This window comes from Cinclus cinclus, chromosome 7 (assembly GCF_963662255.1).
Source record: "Cinclus cinclus chromosome 7, bCinCin1.1, whole genome shotgun sequence".
NCBI classification, from domain to species: Eukaryota; Metazoa; Chordata; class Aves; order Passeriformes; family Cinclidae; genus Cinclus; species Cinclus cinclus.
In genome coordinates, this window is record NC_085052.1 from 34,179,776 (window position 1) to 34,197,234 (window position 17,459).

General features: G+C 41.9%; 1 protein-coding gene across 1 annotated transcript in view; it reads right to left on the reverse strand.

The window, feature by feature from the left end:
- Positions 1-15,613: 15,613 nt before the first annotated feature.
- TET1 (tet methylcytosine dioxygenase 1) overlaps positions 15,614-17,459 on the reverse strand; it is a 52,999-nt gene continuing 51,153 nt past the window's right edge. The window contains exon 11 of the mRNA XM_062496276.1: positions 15,614-17,265. Coding sequence (XP_062352260.1) covers positions 16,124-17,265 — 1,142 coding nt within the window. The 3' untranslated portion in view covers positions 15,614-16,123. The remainder of the gene's footprint in view (positions 17,266-17,459) is intronic.

The following is a 17,459-nucleotide window of genomic DNA, read 5'->3' on the forward strand; positions in this document are numbered from 1 at the left end:
TTTATTACTTGTTTTCCGTGGCTGTGCCCGGCCGCCGCGGGGAAGCGCTGGCGGCAGAACGCCGCTGGCGTTCCCCCCCGGCCGTTCCCGTGTGCGCTCCCAAGGGCACGGCAGCCACGGGGACCCGGGAACCACGCGAGCACGGCCGGGCCGGGCCGGGCCGCGCACCGGCCCCGCCGCCTCCCTCCGGCCCTGGGCCCGCGCCCCGGGACCCGTGAGAGCTCCTTTACCCCTCGGCAGCCTCCGCTCCCGGCCGCGTGCCCGGGCCCCGCCGCCGGGCGTAAAGCGCCGCACGGCAGAAGCCGCAGGGAAGCGGCGGCGACGGCGCCGGGCCGGGCGGGCGGGAAGCGAGGCCTCCCCGCCCCTTCCTCCTACTCCTCCTCCTCCTCTTCCTCCTCCTTCTCCCGTCGCCCTCGGTCCGCAACGCGCGCCCCCCGCCCGGCCGGGCCCCGCTCCTCTCCGGGGCAGCCGCCGGGGCCCGCGCGCCCCCGGCCCCCTCGCGCCGCGCCCGCGGTACCTGCGCGGGACCGCGCCGCCGCCATCGCCGCCCGCCCGACCGCCGCACCGCGCATGCGCCGATGGCCCCGCGTACGTCACGGCTGCGACCGCGCGAGGCGGCGCGCGCCCGGCCCTGCCGCGTGCAGGGCCCGCGCGGCTCGGGGGAGGGGCCGCGCCGCCATCTTGGGCGAGGCGGGCGCGGGCGGGACCGCGGATCCGCCATCTTGCGGCGGGACCGCCCTGAGGGAGCCGCGCCGGCCCGGCCCTCTCCGGGTGCCCTCCCGCGTCGGGAACGGCTCCTCAGTGCTCAAAGACCCCCAACACCGCCTCACGGTGCCATGGCGCTGCAGGACGCACGTTCGGGCGGTTCTGTGGGAGGAAAGGGGTCATCTGAGGTGAAGGCTGAGCAGACGCGCCAGAGAAGGGTCAAAGCTCCAAAGATGCTTAGAAACGGAAATTGCAGCCAGGATCAGTGCGGTGGGTAGTTCAGGACTACTGGGCAAGACAAATCATTTCTCTTCGTTCTTGGTCTGAGTTCCAAAAGACTTAAAAGGATTGTCGAATCCAGCTCTCTGAGTGGCCGGTTCATGCAGGCGTTGATCGAAGCCATGACCTTGGCGTTGTTGCAAAAAGCTTTATATCCCGTAAATAGTTTTTTACCCGAGTTTGTTTTTTAGTGAAATACACACATGAATTCCTGCCTACATTTGAGACCAAGTCAGCTAACTGAAAACGTGACTTTGCAGTGTTACATTGTCTTTAAAAGCAGAAGCTGGTGATGAAGTAAAATCCTGGGAAGCAGCAACATCAAACTCAGTGGCAGTGGGCTGGATTATGTTGTAGGAGGGCATCTAGATAAAGAAGCAGATCATCAGAAGCACGTAAATTTCTGCCAGCATTTGGTAGTTAATAATATATAAAGATGAATCTGCCTTTGCTGTTTAAAATATAATTCAAATTAGATGGGGGTTTAGATGTTTCACGCTCAGAAGCATATTTCTTACTTTTCAAGTTTACACATTTTAAACTTTGTTTCTTCCTGGCATAACTCCATCCAGCTCAGTCAGTTGACTAAAGCAGAATCTGTACCTTTTAACTTGGAGATAAGATTAAATGTTAAAAAAGTTGCAGACTTTCTCCCATATTGTATGTGAAAAGGACAATGAAAAAATTGTATTAAAGTACAAAGTAATTGTCAGTGAATATCAGAGTACTGTGAAGTAGCTCTGTTCTTCACTCTTCTGGCCCAGGGTCTTTTTAGCAGATGATAAAGGCTCTCAAAGCCTCAGAAGCTCACAGGAACCACAGTCCTGATGTCCTGTACCTCAAGTAGAACACTTTGTGCACTTTCTCCTCCCCAGACACATACTGCTACCATTAACCAGCAGATTTTGCCATTTTTACTACACTAATGATTCCTTTTGAATCGTTTAGGTCTCTGTATGCTCTGCTCAAGACAAACCACGCCGCTGTGATGAAAAGCAGTTGTAATGGAGGTGGCAGTGAAAAAATATGTGCACTTCTAGTCTTGTGTCTTAAAATAATTCTAGGTCCCCAGACTATCTTTTAAGTGCACTGGACAATTTAATATAAAATAGATGAGAGGTCTGAAATACGTGAGATTTCTACAAATTACCTTAAAATAATGTGGCAGGTTGAGAAAAATACACAAATTAGAAGGCAAAACCCATAAAGCAAATTGTTTTCTTTCTGGGTGGCTACAGAAGTTAAGAATCTGCTGGTGACATTGTGGGAAAGAATGATAATTTTTAGAGTTTATAACCGAAGAACAGCAGCAACAGAACTACTGTGGTATTTCCCTGCATCGTGTAGAATGAAACTAGTTTCAGGTATCTTAGATGTCTGCTATGAAAGACAAATGTAGAAGGAAATGTGGAAAAGGCTTATTTTTGGTTGGAAAAAAACCCCCAAACACCCCAAAAATTTAATTGTATTTGTATTATGCATTTTGGGGACAGAATTGGAAGAGGGATGATCTTCTAATGAATATGCTTTTGATAACCTGTACCATTGGCAAGACAAAAAAAATCAGTGTTTCACACCCAACATGAAGCTATTGGACAAAAAGCGAATAAAGATATCCAACTAAATGCCAGTTACAGGGAGATGGTTATTTCACTCAATTTTGATAATGAAAAGTCATTACATTATTTGTTCCATATTCTTGATGGAAATACGTTTCCATGCATCCTGTTCAATTTCTGAATTAAGTAGCTGATCTAAACCTCTCACTTCTGGAACCTGCTTTTTGCAGCTCTTGATGGGGTTGTTTATATATTCTCTTCAGAAGGCCAGCAGAAATCATTCAGAGACAATCAAACACATTTTTACCTTTCTAGATATCAAGAAATGGTAGCAACAGCCCAGTTAATGATGTTTTTGGTGCTTAAATTGTAATAAAGTGCAGCATGCAAGCATAAGCATCTAAGCAAATTATGGATTTTTTGGTGCACAAAAATTTCTCTTGTGGTCTTTCTGACTGTAGCCATATGTACTTCACACTTTGCCAAGTGTGTGACACAGTCAGTACTGAAATTTAATAATAAATATAATAAACTGAACTTTTTTACATACTGCTCTACAAAGTACTTGAAGGGTTTCTGAACTGGCCAGACCCCTCAGGAATACAGGAAAACCTGCTCAGATTTAGCTAATTGCAAGTAACGTTTGTTTGTTTGCTGGTTTGTTTTCAGGACTCCCAGGGTAAGGACAGAAAAGCTTTTCTGGTCTGCTATATCACAATAAAATTAAATGCATTGAGGACAGACTTCTGACCAAGTTTTAATTGAGTAAAAATGTTGTAGAATAAATAAAGTAATTCTTAATTATTTTGTAGGTAATAGACACCAGGAGCACAGGGAAATTTTTTCATCTTGATAAATGGGGGAATTCTTTTTTTCAGGTAGAGCAATTGAGAGAGTCCCCATCACTGCAACTTCTCCAGACACAGAGGGGCAGGGTGTTAGAAAATCCCACCTAGGCTTTCTTTTCCACAAAAGGTGGGAGCAGGTGATGGTTTGTGGTCCCCACCGACCTGGGGTGCTCCATGATCTGTGAACACCACATTAAAAAAAGAGATGTAATTCACCTTGCCCAGGAACCACAAGAACTTTCACAGTCATACTTGTTAAGGATTCCTTTTTTCTTAGCCAGTCTGACGTGCATTCCAGGAAAGCCCTCTTTTTGTTTTTCTAGGTGTACTGGGTTTGCACACACGGAAAAGATTTCTCAGCTCTCTCCTTACAATCCTGGGGTAAGCCAGCCATACGAAAGCCAAAGGTACATCTATAGACAGGCAGTAAGGAAGAGCAGTAAGAAGGAAAATCCTGATCACCCTTAACACCTCAATTCCATTGCTTGAGAAGCAGGAGATGGAGAGCTGAGAACCCATTTCCCTTCCACCACTGCCTGCAGTGCTCAGCCTCTTCCCACAGCAGAGCACAGGCCTCTCTCCCATCTGCAGGACAGACAGACAGACACAGTTCTTGGTGCAGGACAGTGTACAGACTCAGGGGTTTAACTCACAGGCTGCCTTGTACAGGAGAAGCTGAGAGCATCCTGAGAACTCTGTGTGCAACAAGAGCCCAAGGAAGGCCTCCTGCACTGGGAGACGGCAAAGGAGCACTAGAACTCCAATTTCCACTCTGCTTGCTCAGATGCAATAGCAGCTGCATATTAAGGGAATACTTGCCTGTATTTTGGGGGCTTCCAGAGCTCTGGCACCTGACAGGTTTGCTGGTGAGCACTCTACACACAGCACCCTTGGGGTTTCTTCGTTTTTTCAAAATTTTTGTGAGTACTTACTCTTGGCAGAGCTATGGCCTAAGGAGGATTGTTCTGCAGTGACACACCTGAACCATTACGGCCTCTTACCCTCCTAGAACAAGATCATTTGCAATAGCACAAAAAATCAACAAATCCCACCCCTTAAAATCTGTAGGACCCATAATCCAGGTGAGTCTTTTCCAGGCTTACTGCTGTTGTGGAAGTGAGTTAGGGTCTAGCACCAGAGTGTTTGCTTGATGAAGCACTGGCTTAGTACTTCATTTCCCTGAAGGGATTTTTCAAGTGAAGGGTGTCAGTCATCCCCATGCAAAAACAGCCTATGTGTAAAACAAAGTGGTCACAAGAAACGGAACTGCTGACTTTTTACACCACAGGAAACAAAGGTTTTGCTGTTCTGAGCTGAAAAAAAGGCTATATCATGCCTCTAACAGCAATTTAGCATCCTTTAGGATCAAACAGCATGGAAGGATTACCCAGTTATGTTACAAATTGAGATGTACATATGGTATAGCAGGATTGTAAGTAATTTTTGGCCTGGTGTAAAAAGACATGGATATCTTCCAGAATTCAAGTGCTAAGAATGTAAGGATTTTGTGTTAGTGGTATAAGAGTATCCAGACATAAACAAACTGGACATGGAATTGGAGGCCCATCTTGGGAACTGCCAATGGTTATTGAAATAGCTGGGTTTAAATTTCCACATTTTAAATACTTTTTCAGTTTGTCTAAGATTAAAAGCACAGATGTGGATTGCTGGTATTTTATTTTAGACTATCTAGGCCGTGTCCTGAACCACAATACTAACTGAAGCATTACCTTGCTTGTGTTTAAATAACATTTAAAGATGTTGCTTGTTCTGATACACAGAGTACACAGAAACCTCAGTATTTCAATGAATACCTTTTTGAATGTCAACTGATACTCTGTGTTAAATATTAACTTGCTAAATATTAACTATCAACAGCAGTAACCAACATTAGCATTGTTGAACAGCAAATCCTAGTGTTCTGTGATAGGTAGCAGTACTACAGAAAGCTTTTAACTGTAGCACCAGCAAAAAAGCTTATTTTGCAGCTTAATTGATTGTTAACACCATTTTAGTAGGTATTACAGTCTAAGGCTTAAGAATTTAAAAGCAATCAACTGTACTACATCAATATTCCATTACCTTGTATAACGTATATCAGAAATCCAGGCTGTAAAAAAAGCACTAAAGCCATCACCAGGTGGTAAATCCATTTTTGGAAACAGGGATGCTGGGGCAGGTAAATCTGGTTTAGTTCTTTCCCTGTAAGGTGGAGGTAAAGCTATGTTTTAATACCTCTCTGTAGAGGTAACATACTCTAAAATCTGTGAGGAAATAGAGCTCTGACTGGGATCCCGCTGCCCACTGGGAATGCCAGGGGAGGGCAAGGGGCAGCTGGCTGGCAGTCCCTGAACAGGACTTGGGAAAGGTTTCTCATCACTAGCTCTTCCTCAGGAATGATGTTCTTTGGTCTGGTCCAGGGCCTCAAGTGCCTTTCAAAATCCATGTGCTCTCTCAAGATGCCTGTGCTGGGGGTTCCTGGCTCCAGTACTGGACCCTGAGTGCTCAGCGTGACTCTGTTGAACGAAGACTCAGCAGTGCAGTCCAGAGAGGGCATGGGGCAGCTTGGGAGATGTTGCTCTAAAACCCCAGCAGTGATTATCCTCTCAAAAAGCAGCTTACACAGGAGGCTCAAGGCCTCCCTGTTGCATGATCACATCCATCCCCCAGGAATTAGATGTACCATATCACACAATGTAGTTTCTTTCCAGGGCATTAGTCAAGCCAGAGGATACCAGTATTCTTCTGCTCTCTGGGAGATTCCAGTTATCTGGAAGATTATTTTTGCTTATTATTTTGGTGCTGCATATACTAGAGAAGGAAAAGAAGCAAGTATGAGCAGAGTTGTGTTCCCTCTCCTTCAGATCTAAACAACAGGGATTCTGTTTAGTCTGTTGTGCACTACAATGTCAGCAAAGCAGGCTAGTGCTGAGGTCTGTTTTGAGAAAAAAAACCCAACCATACCCTCTGATTTGCAGTGAAAAGAACCTGAAATACTTCCCTTGGCTGGTAATTAAATGGCACAGTAAATGATTCCCATCAGCTTGCTCTGCCAGACAGGTAGCAAAAAGAGGCAGACACGTTCACAAACTGTTTTGTCCTTGTTAGTCAGAAAATGAAGTTCAGATTTTCTGTCTGCTTCTCTTGACCTGGGCACAGGGTCAGTCCAGCCTGAAGCAGAGGCAGACTGAGAACAGGGACCGGATTTATGCCTGTCCCTTTCCAGTGCAGAAACCTGCTGACTTTTTGGGTGAAGCCCCTGAAGGTCCTATTGGTAATTAAGGGTACTTAATACACTTCTACACAAGATGGTGGTTATTATTGCTAAGAGCAGGAAAGAAAAATTGGACGACTAAGTGCAAAATAGAAGTATAAAATTTATTTAAAACCACCCACAAAGTTCTGTGTAATCAGGAATGATACAATTTGTAATAGTCTTTTTAAAAACTCATGACAAGATTTAAAATATATTTTCAATTACAGTATTCATTTAGCCTTATTCAGTTAGGACAATAAAAAAAAAAAAAAAGAAAGTTTACGTTCTAAACAGATGAGACACACAAGAAAAATAGAACAGAACAGACAATTTCCACAACGACAATTTTTACATGTATGTTTCAATACTAGTATCAACATTTCAATGCATCTTGCTACATAAACATGAAATCATGTACAACAACTGCTTGCACCAAAAAACATAGCTTAATTAGATCTTTCAAGTAACATGCAGTCACAACTCACAAGTCTTCAAGTACTGCTGGTAAGGGTTCCCTTGTCTGCAGAGATTTTAAGGTTCAGTTTCTCAGCTAGCGTAACTCTGCCCAGCTCCACCAGCCTCAGGGAGCTGAGCTCAGTCATACTAGGAAAGAATCAGGCCCCAAATGGTTTTTCTGAGAAAATAAGTATTTTTTACACTTTCTCCTGTAAATACTGTGACATAATGAAGTGCTTTTTCTTTCTGATTTTTTTCTCCCGGTACATCATCTTTTGCTTAAAAATGTTAGCTTTATGTTCCAGATTTCAATACAGTACATTGGTAACTGGGAATAAAACATCAAATTCAAAGTTGAAAAATAAATATCTAATGCATCCCAAGGAAAGAAAGAAATATTGAAAATAAGAAAGAGAAGAAAAAAAAAAACAAACCAAAACCAAACCATTACTTCTTTTTCTTTTGCTTTGGCATATTGTTAATCTTTTACCTTCCCAAAGCAGGAAGGAATTGACTAGCCACAGCATATCAATACAGCATGTCCTTAACATATTTACGTTCTTTTTAATGACAGCAAATTCTGATCAGTACTTGTGACCTGGTGTGATACTGTCACATTAATGAAGAGCTGTCTCTTCCAAACAGAACAAGTAATTGTAGAATAATTCACTGGTAAAGGCTGAAATGTATGAATGTTTGCATTGGTTAGAACTGGCTTTCTTTTAGTGGTACTGGGATACCCCGTTTGTTCTTCTTGACTACAATTATTTTTTTCATTTAGAGGACAAGAGCTTCATGAAGTTCAGCTGCTGCCTTTTGAGTTGCATGAATTAGACAGAGTTGGTACAAAATCTGTTCTCTTTAGGCTCTGCAGTATCACTGCAGTGTAAAACTTTAAGAAAGGAAGTATACTTCCTTTTCCTCAAGCTTTCTTTTGAACGGGACGTTTGCACTGCGTTACAGCAATGTAGCAGGGCTGTTGTTTACATGAAACTTCCACGGGCAGCAAGGGGAGCTCTGCAGGACTCAGGCGTGCAGAGCAATGCCAGGATTTTCCCTGGCAAGTAGCACCACGGTCAGGGAAGGCAGAAGGTGTTGGCTTTAACTTTGTGTCCCCAAACTCACCAGAGTGTGACAATAGCACACAACACTGCACACTCTGCTGGGTGTGAAGGCAGGACAGAAGGGAGTTCAGTAGATTGTCACAACCCCAATTTATATCATCAAGTAAAAAGGATCCAAATTATGATAAAGGGTAGCAAGTATTTTAAGAAAAACTACAATAAAAATAACATTTTTGACATTTTAAGAGATTTCTGGGCTGGCCATTACCTAGGTACAAATCTTTTACCACCTTCTCTTTGTAGACAGTGTTGGGCAGAAGACAGCCAATATAAGCAAATATTTAAAGCCTGGTAAAACCCAAGCAGGTCTCTTTTCAACTTTTCAACCTGTATTTCCAAACTCTAACAATCTGGATGTTACTGGCCAGTATGTGCACAGTAAGGATACCATGAAACTGATTTCAGATGATTGTAAAAATCACTAATTTGGTAACTGTTTTTGTTTATACTACTGACCTTTTACACTCTGATCAGTGTGATGGGATACTCCAAAGGATGAAAGCTAAATTGACATCCATTTGAGGCCCCTTTATCCTTCCAATGCAATGCAAAGGACAGTAGTATAAATGAGTATCAGGAGAATTCCATTCTTACTTTAAGACAATTCCCAAACCCTAGACCCTTTTCCCATTGCAATATAATAAAAATACAGATATACATGTCAAATATTGATCAGGTCACAAAACTTTCCATGACAGCATTAAAACATTTTGTGGAAACAACTGCACTACTGAACACCAAATCTAGCAGTTCCCTTGCTCCACTGCAACAGCACTTCTTTGGAACAAAGTTCATCTACTGTAAATGGTAACTCTGTAGTTTTAGTGCCAAACCTGTCCTCCCTACATACGTAGTTCCTGAGGTGTGCACCTGTGCTCTGTGACTTTGTGAGGAATGTCTTTAAGGTGTGCCAAGTGTTGAAAAAAGCACCACTGATCAGTCACACCAAAGCTAGTCACCGTCACGTTATTTAGCACCCCAGCCTTGCATTCACTGCAAGTGTGTGTTGGAAGATTCTGGCATTTAAATGGAACCGTATATGGAAAAATGCCATATATAATGGCCGAGCAGAAGAAGAAAGGAAAATACACTGTCTGGAAGAATTAAGGATACAGCATCAAGAAGCACCTTGTATCTTTCACAACTGAAGCTTAGCAGTACGTGAGCAATTGTTGGGATGGTGAACTGGGGAACTGTACTGGAAAAAGAATCCTAAAGTCTTTGTTCTCAGAAAGACAAAGAAACAGTGATGTCAGTGATGCTGACACCTCAGCACCCTTTAATAAAAGGCAGTAACCACCTTAGTTATTTTCTTCTCAAGCTCCTTCATTTCCACTTTTTGCCACAGATGAACATTTTTCCAAGCAGTCCCGTGTTAGTTCAGGCATTTAGCTTACATAATACTTGGATGTCTCACAAAGACTGGTCCAAGATTAAAAAAAGATGTAAAGAAACACTCCCACTCTTACAATCATGCAGGGGCTGCAGCAGCTGTCTGATGTCAGGAATTGAGCAGAGCTGTTAAAAGTGACTCAAAAGACAAGAGGACACAGAGATACTACAAATATGAAAAAATCCTGTACTCTGAGAAGGAATGACTTTTCCTTCTCAGGGGATGATGATTTTCTAGTCTTGCGAAGTCCCTTTTGTTTGGCTACTTGTAGATACAATAAGAGATTGTAACAACTACATCAAAAAATCTGAAAATTAACTGGAAAAATGATTATTTGATTAAAAAAGTAAGAAAACGGTGTTTGTGACAAATTATGAATTGTCCCTCTCTATTGGACTTTAAAAAAAAATCCCAACTGTAATATTCTAGGCTCTGTATCAGAAAATGTTAAGTAAAAGCCCTAGAACTGTCTATTCTATATAGAATTATATACAATACAAGATCAAGGCATCAGACTGGTTTGGGCTGGAAGGGAACATAAAGCTCACCTGTTTCCAACCCCCCTCCCCCCTTCCACTACACCAGCTTACTTCAAGCCCCGTCCAACCTGGCCTGGGACACTTCCAGGGATGGGGGACATCCAAAAGCTCTCTGGGCAGCCTTTTGTAGGTGACTGAAAGAAATGGATTTACAGAGAATAGCTTATGACAATCCTGAGATGAAGATGGCTGATTTCCATGCAGAGCAGGACAGCGTGCAGGGGGACTCACGGACAGGCTGGCAGCCGTGCTGCTAATGCTGAGTGCTGAAGCACATCTGCAAAGGGAAAAATCCTCTGGAGTAGTTAGAAGCATTGAAAGCATCCAGCAGCAGGTGACAAAGTGAGCCAGCACTAACTGACCACAGCTACCCACAGCTGATGATCCAGAAAGAGCATGGAGTGAGAAAGCTGGCTGGAGTATCCAGTGTCACCTGTACAGAGTGATACCTACTAATTAACACCAGCCACATTAAGTGTTTTTCAGGGAGATAACACAGCATCATGTAGAACTAAGTCTTCATAATTTAGTCAAGTATATGACAGTATTAAAACGTTTTGCCTATTCTGCTCTGAAAGAGCCCAAAAAGTTTTGAAAAGGAAGTAATAAACACAGCATATATTCAACTACTACTTAGAGGAAGTGATCCGTATGTATCCTGGTGCCTGAGCAGGTTCCACTAGTAGAAATCCTTGGTCTTTCAGGAAACCTTGGATGCAAAACTCTTTCCTTTATGTAATTATAATTTTGTACCAACATCCTAAAGCAGCATGTAGACAACTTGTAATCCCCAAAGAGACTGAAACCACTTCCTGAACTGTTAAGAGTAAGTAGCCACATCCTCTAGACTTCTGACACTGGTCACTCCGTTTTACATTAATGGAGAATGTAAGTGTCTCACAGACTAAACAAAAAAAGCTACTGAATTTTTTAAAGTGAGATGGACCAAAAGAAGTGTTAGTATAAAGAAGTACCATGCCAACTACATGTACATAGAAGGTTGACTCAAAAACCAAGTGTACCTTCACAACTTTGCCTGTGATGTACTTATGCCGTGCAGAGAACCATCAAGGTTGGAAAGGACCTTGAAGACCATCAAGTCCAACCAGCATCCCATCAGCTTTCTGTGTTCTGTATCTTGATGGTGGCCAAGGGCAGCAGGCTGGCGATGACAGCAGTGCTTGCTACCTTGTTTGTCTATGCCTATCAAGAGCAGGGGCCACCTCTTCCTCCTTTGGTATTCTTTTAAGCCAGTATATGCAGGCAGATACCAAAGGAGAGATTTCTGCCTGGGGAGGAACTGTAGACAGAAGTGAATTTGTACAAATACCCACAACAAAATACCTCACTGGTTAGAACAGTGCTGTGACACAGACATTGCAGTGCAGTACCATGGTGTCACAATAATTAATGGAAAGAGCAAGTCAGAGCAAGACCTGATAAAGCAGGAATTCCCAAAAGTGACTGGATTGTTCCTCATCTCTAACTGCTATTGAAAAGCAGATTGTCACAGGTCACAGCTTGGCAGACGGCTTTCACACAAGAAATAAAGCACAATTTTATGCAGTAGATGTCAAAAAGACCCTATTCTTCATTTCAGTGACCACAATAAGCCTGAAAGAGTTTGTCCCACACTGCCTGGATGTAAGTGGTGTTAACATACACAAAGCATGGAAGTGGCCATGCAATTGAGTTTTTCGTGTATCTGAGAGCACAGCTATTTCCTTCGGATAGCCTAGAAATGACAGGATTTCTGTGGAAAAGAAACAACCATATACATAAATGGATTACAAAGCTCATGACTGCTTGATAAATAGGAGTGAATTTTGACATTAGACAAGCTGCGTGGGAAGTAAAAAAGCAAGATTGACCTCTGAGATGGCACAGATGTTGGTCAACTGTTGTCCATATCCATCTAATATGGAAATGGCAGGAAAACTTGATGAATGAGCATGTTGGAGACAGCAGGGCTGCAGCAGTGTGAACAGGATCCAAATTTAACCCACTGTATTTAGTTAATACTGCAATGAAATTAAATAGGTCTTAAAAAAACCCATACAGCTGTATGCTAGAAAGAATCTCAAGTACTAGACAAGTTGTCATTTACCCATACTTAACATAAAATGTTGCTTAAAATACTACAGTTATTTCCTGTTCTACATCTAGAGGAGCACTGTCATAGGTAACACAAGGACTTTCACCAGCAGTTAAGATGCAATACAACTGTTACAGGTTGGAAGCTGCAAGTATTTGTAAGTACTTACAAAGCTTCTTGGCTCTTGTGACTTAAGTATTTACAGAAATATTTCTTTCTATTTCCTGCAATACACTACCACGTGAAAAATCAGTAAATTCACTGTTTAACTGGACACAACTGCAGTGACTCCCACAGGGAGTCAAACAGAACTGGTCCTGCAGGAAGCCCTGCTCCTTCCCTCCACAGCAGAGGTGGAGTTGTGGTACTGGACCCAGTGGACAACGGGATGAGACGTTTTTTCTGGGAAGTCAGGTGTCCTATGTTGGATCATGACAGTTTTTTCTGGCATGCTGTAAAAAATGATCCAAAGACAAGCACACCCCAGTGCCAGCCCACACCTAAATCCATGCGTTGGTTTTTCACCCGGAACATTGTGCCAGCTGATGGAAACCAAATAAAAGATGCAGGTCTGACCTAGCCAGCTATGTTAATTTTCGATCCAGCTCCTGGTCTGGCTGCCCAAGAAGGACTTGGGTTAAAGCCTAAGAGCAAATTACAAGTGGCTGTGTGGGCTGCAAAGGAAAGAACAGACCCACAGAGTTTAAGATTTTAAGAGATAAACACTGTTATGAGAACCTTACTGAAAACAATGCAATTTGTGTACAAGACTGTAAGTATCCTGAAGCATTATGAGGAATAGCACAGAGTTGTAAATACAGTAAATAGTTACATTTTCTATACTGCAGTACAGAGATAGAAAGGATCAGTCTCAAACCACAACCCACTACATGTCCAGCAGGAAGTATAAGTGGCCAACGTGCCTGGTAGGACACGTTGAAAAAGCAGTTTAGGTGAAAGACAGCCAAGGAAAGAGCACCGTGGGTGATACCTTATGAACAGATGATGTATTTCTCTCATGTAAGTAATATTAATGAAGCAGTAACTGTGAGTTTAGCACCTATCAGTTAACAGTATTAACTGTGTTAAGAAACACATTTCTTTCTCAGAATTGCCATTTCAATAAAAGGTAGACCTGGGCTACCTGTTTGAAGGGATCCATTTAGATCCACCTTTCAGTGCCTCACTTCTTAAAGGGAACCTGCTGGTTTTTCAATGGAACATTTTAATCTGAAGTTTCCAGTAAGTTAAATGTGGGCATTTGTAGGAGAAGATTCAAGTAAAAATGATCCACTTTAAAGATACGAACATTTTAAAAGGTAAAGAGATGACTCTGTAGCTTACCAATTTTGTGTAGAAAATTTATCACATGAGAATGCTGAACTGCAGCATTACAGAAACTGAAGCTGTCAGGGCTATCAGTGAAGCAAACCAATCTCTACATGCTGGGAGAAATACATGACTGGAACAGCTATGGAATGTACAGTACTGACTGTACGGACAGCTGGAATTCCTACTCGTCTTCAGCTCACCAAAAATATACAAGTTTTAAAATGGAAATCTAAGGCACACAAAATACCATAATGATTTGATGTATACTGTATATTACATAGTCAATAAGCATAGAACTGCTGGTACAAAACAATGGCATAATATTGGTTCTGTTTTATCATTATTTACAATCCTTTCATATCCTCTATTTGAACTAATATTAAGCTTTGAACTAAAATTTGCAGCATACCCGGTTTTTACAGGTTTTACTTCAAATAGGTAACATACAAAGAACTGGTTCAATTCCTCCATCCTCTGCCATTAATAGCTTTGTTAATTTGAATAGGAATCTGTAGAACTGAACCCATGATCATTAGGTAGTGATTGCTACTTCAGACCTGGCTCCTGCAAACACTGCACTTGGCTACAGGGGAACAGTCCCATGGATCTACAGCCACACCCAAGGATTTGTAGCACCAAGGTCCTGACTGGCACTAAGTGTTCCAAACACCACTGATGAACTTTTGTGCCAAAACTGTAAATAGAAGGAAAAAGCACCTTTCCTTTTTTTCTCAAGGAAAAAGCACCTTGTCTTTAAATAAAGCAGATCCAGATAGTTCATATTCCTCCATAAAGCACCACTACAGGATAATATTATCAAGTATATTATTAGCATGTTTCCACACTGGAAAAGTGACTTCATTCCACCTACAGGTCCCCCAGGCAGGGGACAGAAGGAAGGAACAGCTTAAGAGTGTGGGCCTGACCCTGCAGCGCTCGGACCCCAGTGAGTCCTGGGGTCAGCAATGCTCCTGGCTCCAGCCAGCTCTCATGGAAGAAGGTGCAGGATGAGGTCAGTCCTTAGCTAATGCTGTCACTTGGTAATTGGTTTAAATAAATAAGTTTAAACAAGAAATACATAGGAGAGGAGAATCAGAAAGAAGAGTGGGATGCTACAGCATTTAAAAGCAATGGAGTGTCTGCTTTTCCTCTGGTTTAGCAAATACTCACTTTGTGGTATGTCACTTTCTCAAAAGAAATGAAGAACGTAGATTGCAAGGAAGGATACAACCCTTTCCATGTGAAATGTATAAATTGCTTCCAAAATTTACCAAATATTTTTGTAAAAAAACTGAACTCAAAGTTGGTAAATATTACAGATAGGTTATTCTTAACAAAAACTCTGCAGCTAAACATTAGAAATTTGACAGTTTTCCAACACTTAGTATTTTTCCCAAATTATATATTTTTTAATCAGAATAGAATAAGGCAACTCTAGGGGGTATTTTTTTTCCCAAAACAATCCTACCCCTGAGGCATTAGGAACATTTGGTTGCCATGTTAACTTAGAACGCTGCAAACAACTGAGACTGATGCACTTATTGCTCAAAGAAACCATAACAAATGCTGCCTTAAAAAAAACCCAGATAATATTCATAACTCCCAATAGCAACACAAGTATTGACGAGACATCTCCTCTTTCATGTTTGTACACTCTCTTGAAAAAGAATAAAAAGGCTCTAAAATTCCTAATTGTTGATTTATATGCAACATAAAATCTTCAGTGAAAAAGGGCAAGTTAAAAACAACCACGTATGCTATCAGCATATATCCTGCAGCTGTAACACCATGGAACTCTGCACAGCAAGAACAAAATCATTTCTTCTGTAGAGTATGCACAAACCTTAGACAATATGATCCTTATACTATACTATTTCAAGTTAATTTTAAAAATAGAAAGTGCTTTTTAAATATATATTTACAGCTTAGAAACAACTTCCAGCCATCATTACCAATAACTTCCTTCTACCGACGAATCTAAAGAACAAAATTGATTGGTTTTCTGAAAGATTTGTCTGCAACTTGGACTATATAGCAATGGTTGGAAGTTGTTAAAGCAATGGCACCATGAAGTAATAATTCAGCTTATTTATTTTTAACTGTTTGATGTGGTTAAGCACCAAGAGCTGTGTAGAGCTGTAACTGTATAACTTGATTTAACACCATAAAATGTGAACCTGTTAAAATACCTATAAATGATTTTTGTAGTAAACAGACGATTTAAAGCACCAAAATATAAATTCCTAAAGGTAATAAACTGAATGATTCAATCAAGGTTAATAACCTAACCAACATCTTTTTTTAGAATGTATTAAAACTATACAACTTTTTTTTTTTTTTGCTTAAAATGTGCTCGAGCACCACCAAATGTTAAAGTCACAGTTTAAGAAGAAATCCCCCCTCCCTTTTTTTTTTGTTTTTACCTCAGCCTTAAAATGGTTGAGATGAGCAAACAGTAAACGACACGAGACTTGTTCTTTAACAGCACCTTAAAGAAACACCTGTAACTGCACCAGGAGGGGCACACCACACCACAGCTACGCCCAGTGGTTGTAGGGCCCTGCCACTCGTGTCAGGGCGTATGAAGATACTGTGATGACGTTATCCTTGGTTACCGTTAATGCTCTGCGGGATGGAATTTGGTTGAACTCGTTGTCTTCATAAAAAATATCTCTGTTTTCACTTGGTTGCTTTGCTTTCCTGTTGCTTGAGTTCAGTTCAGGATTCTCCGTCCCTAACCGTTCCGCTTCTTTTTCTTTTTCTCTCGCTCTCTCAGCCATCTTTGCTTCCCACATGGCTAAACCATGTTTTGGCTCATTTAAATTTTTGTGCTGGTAAAAAACTAAAGAAATTCTTGTGGGATGATTGCGGTTGGGTTTTTTAATTGGTGTGGTAGCATGCAGTTCACGCCTTGCACATTCAATTAAGATAGAACCATGAGAAGGTGCCACAGCAACCCCACCAATGTCATCATCCAAAAAATTGTGCTCGCTGTCTGACCACAATTCCTCAGCCTTTTCTTCAGAATCAGCCTGCTGTCCCAGTGCACCGTTTTGCTTTTCCTCAACACAGTCAAAGTCACAGATCTGTCCTCGATGGGAGCTGCCCTTTTCCACCGGGCATCCATGGGAACAGTCAGCTTCGGTTCCGGCGGCATCCTTTGCCGAAGAGCTTAGCGGTACCGATGAGTCACAAGGGCTGATCATCTCTGAGGAAGGAGAGCTGTCCAGCTGAAGCTGACAATTCTGTTTGTCTGGCTGGTGTTCAAGTATAGTGGGCAGGGGCTCTTTGTGGGCTGGGGGGCCCGGAGCAGTGACCTCGGGAAGAATCGGTGGCACGCCATTCACCTTCTCGTTCAGCAGAATTCCAGTATAATCTTTGACTGACACATCAAAGCTCTTGCAATTAACATAAGGTGTCACGTGAGGTTGCTTGGTACTGCAGTCAAAATACCCGTAGGGAACTGAAAACTCCTGTTGAACATTAGTTACTGCAGTTAGGCCGGACTTATGTGCGAGAGATGGATAAGGATGTAAACTATCCACCTTAAAGGGGGAGGAAGCCGTGTACTGTTTTAGTAAAGAGCAATTTTTAGTAGTGTTTGAAGTATGTTTCATGGCATAAATGTGGTTGGAAGTCTCCATTTTTATTCCAGGTTTTAAAGCATCTGTTTTGTTCCCTAGAAGAAATGCACACCAAAGTGTAAGTACTGATCAATCAATAAAATACCTCTCCTATATTTTCATATTTGCTTTCTAACATGAAAAATGCACACTGACTACAGACTTTTCAAAATTATTATTTTTTGCTTTCTAGAAATATCTCTATGACTGTACACCTAATATAAAAAAATAAAAAAATAACCTTGCTCAA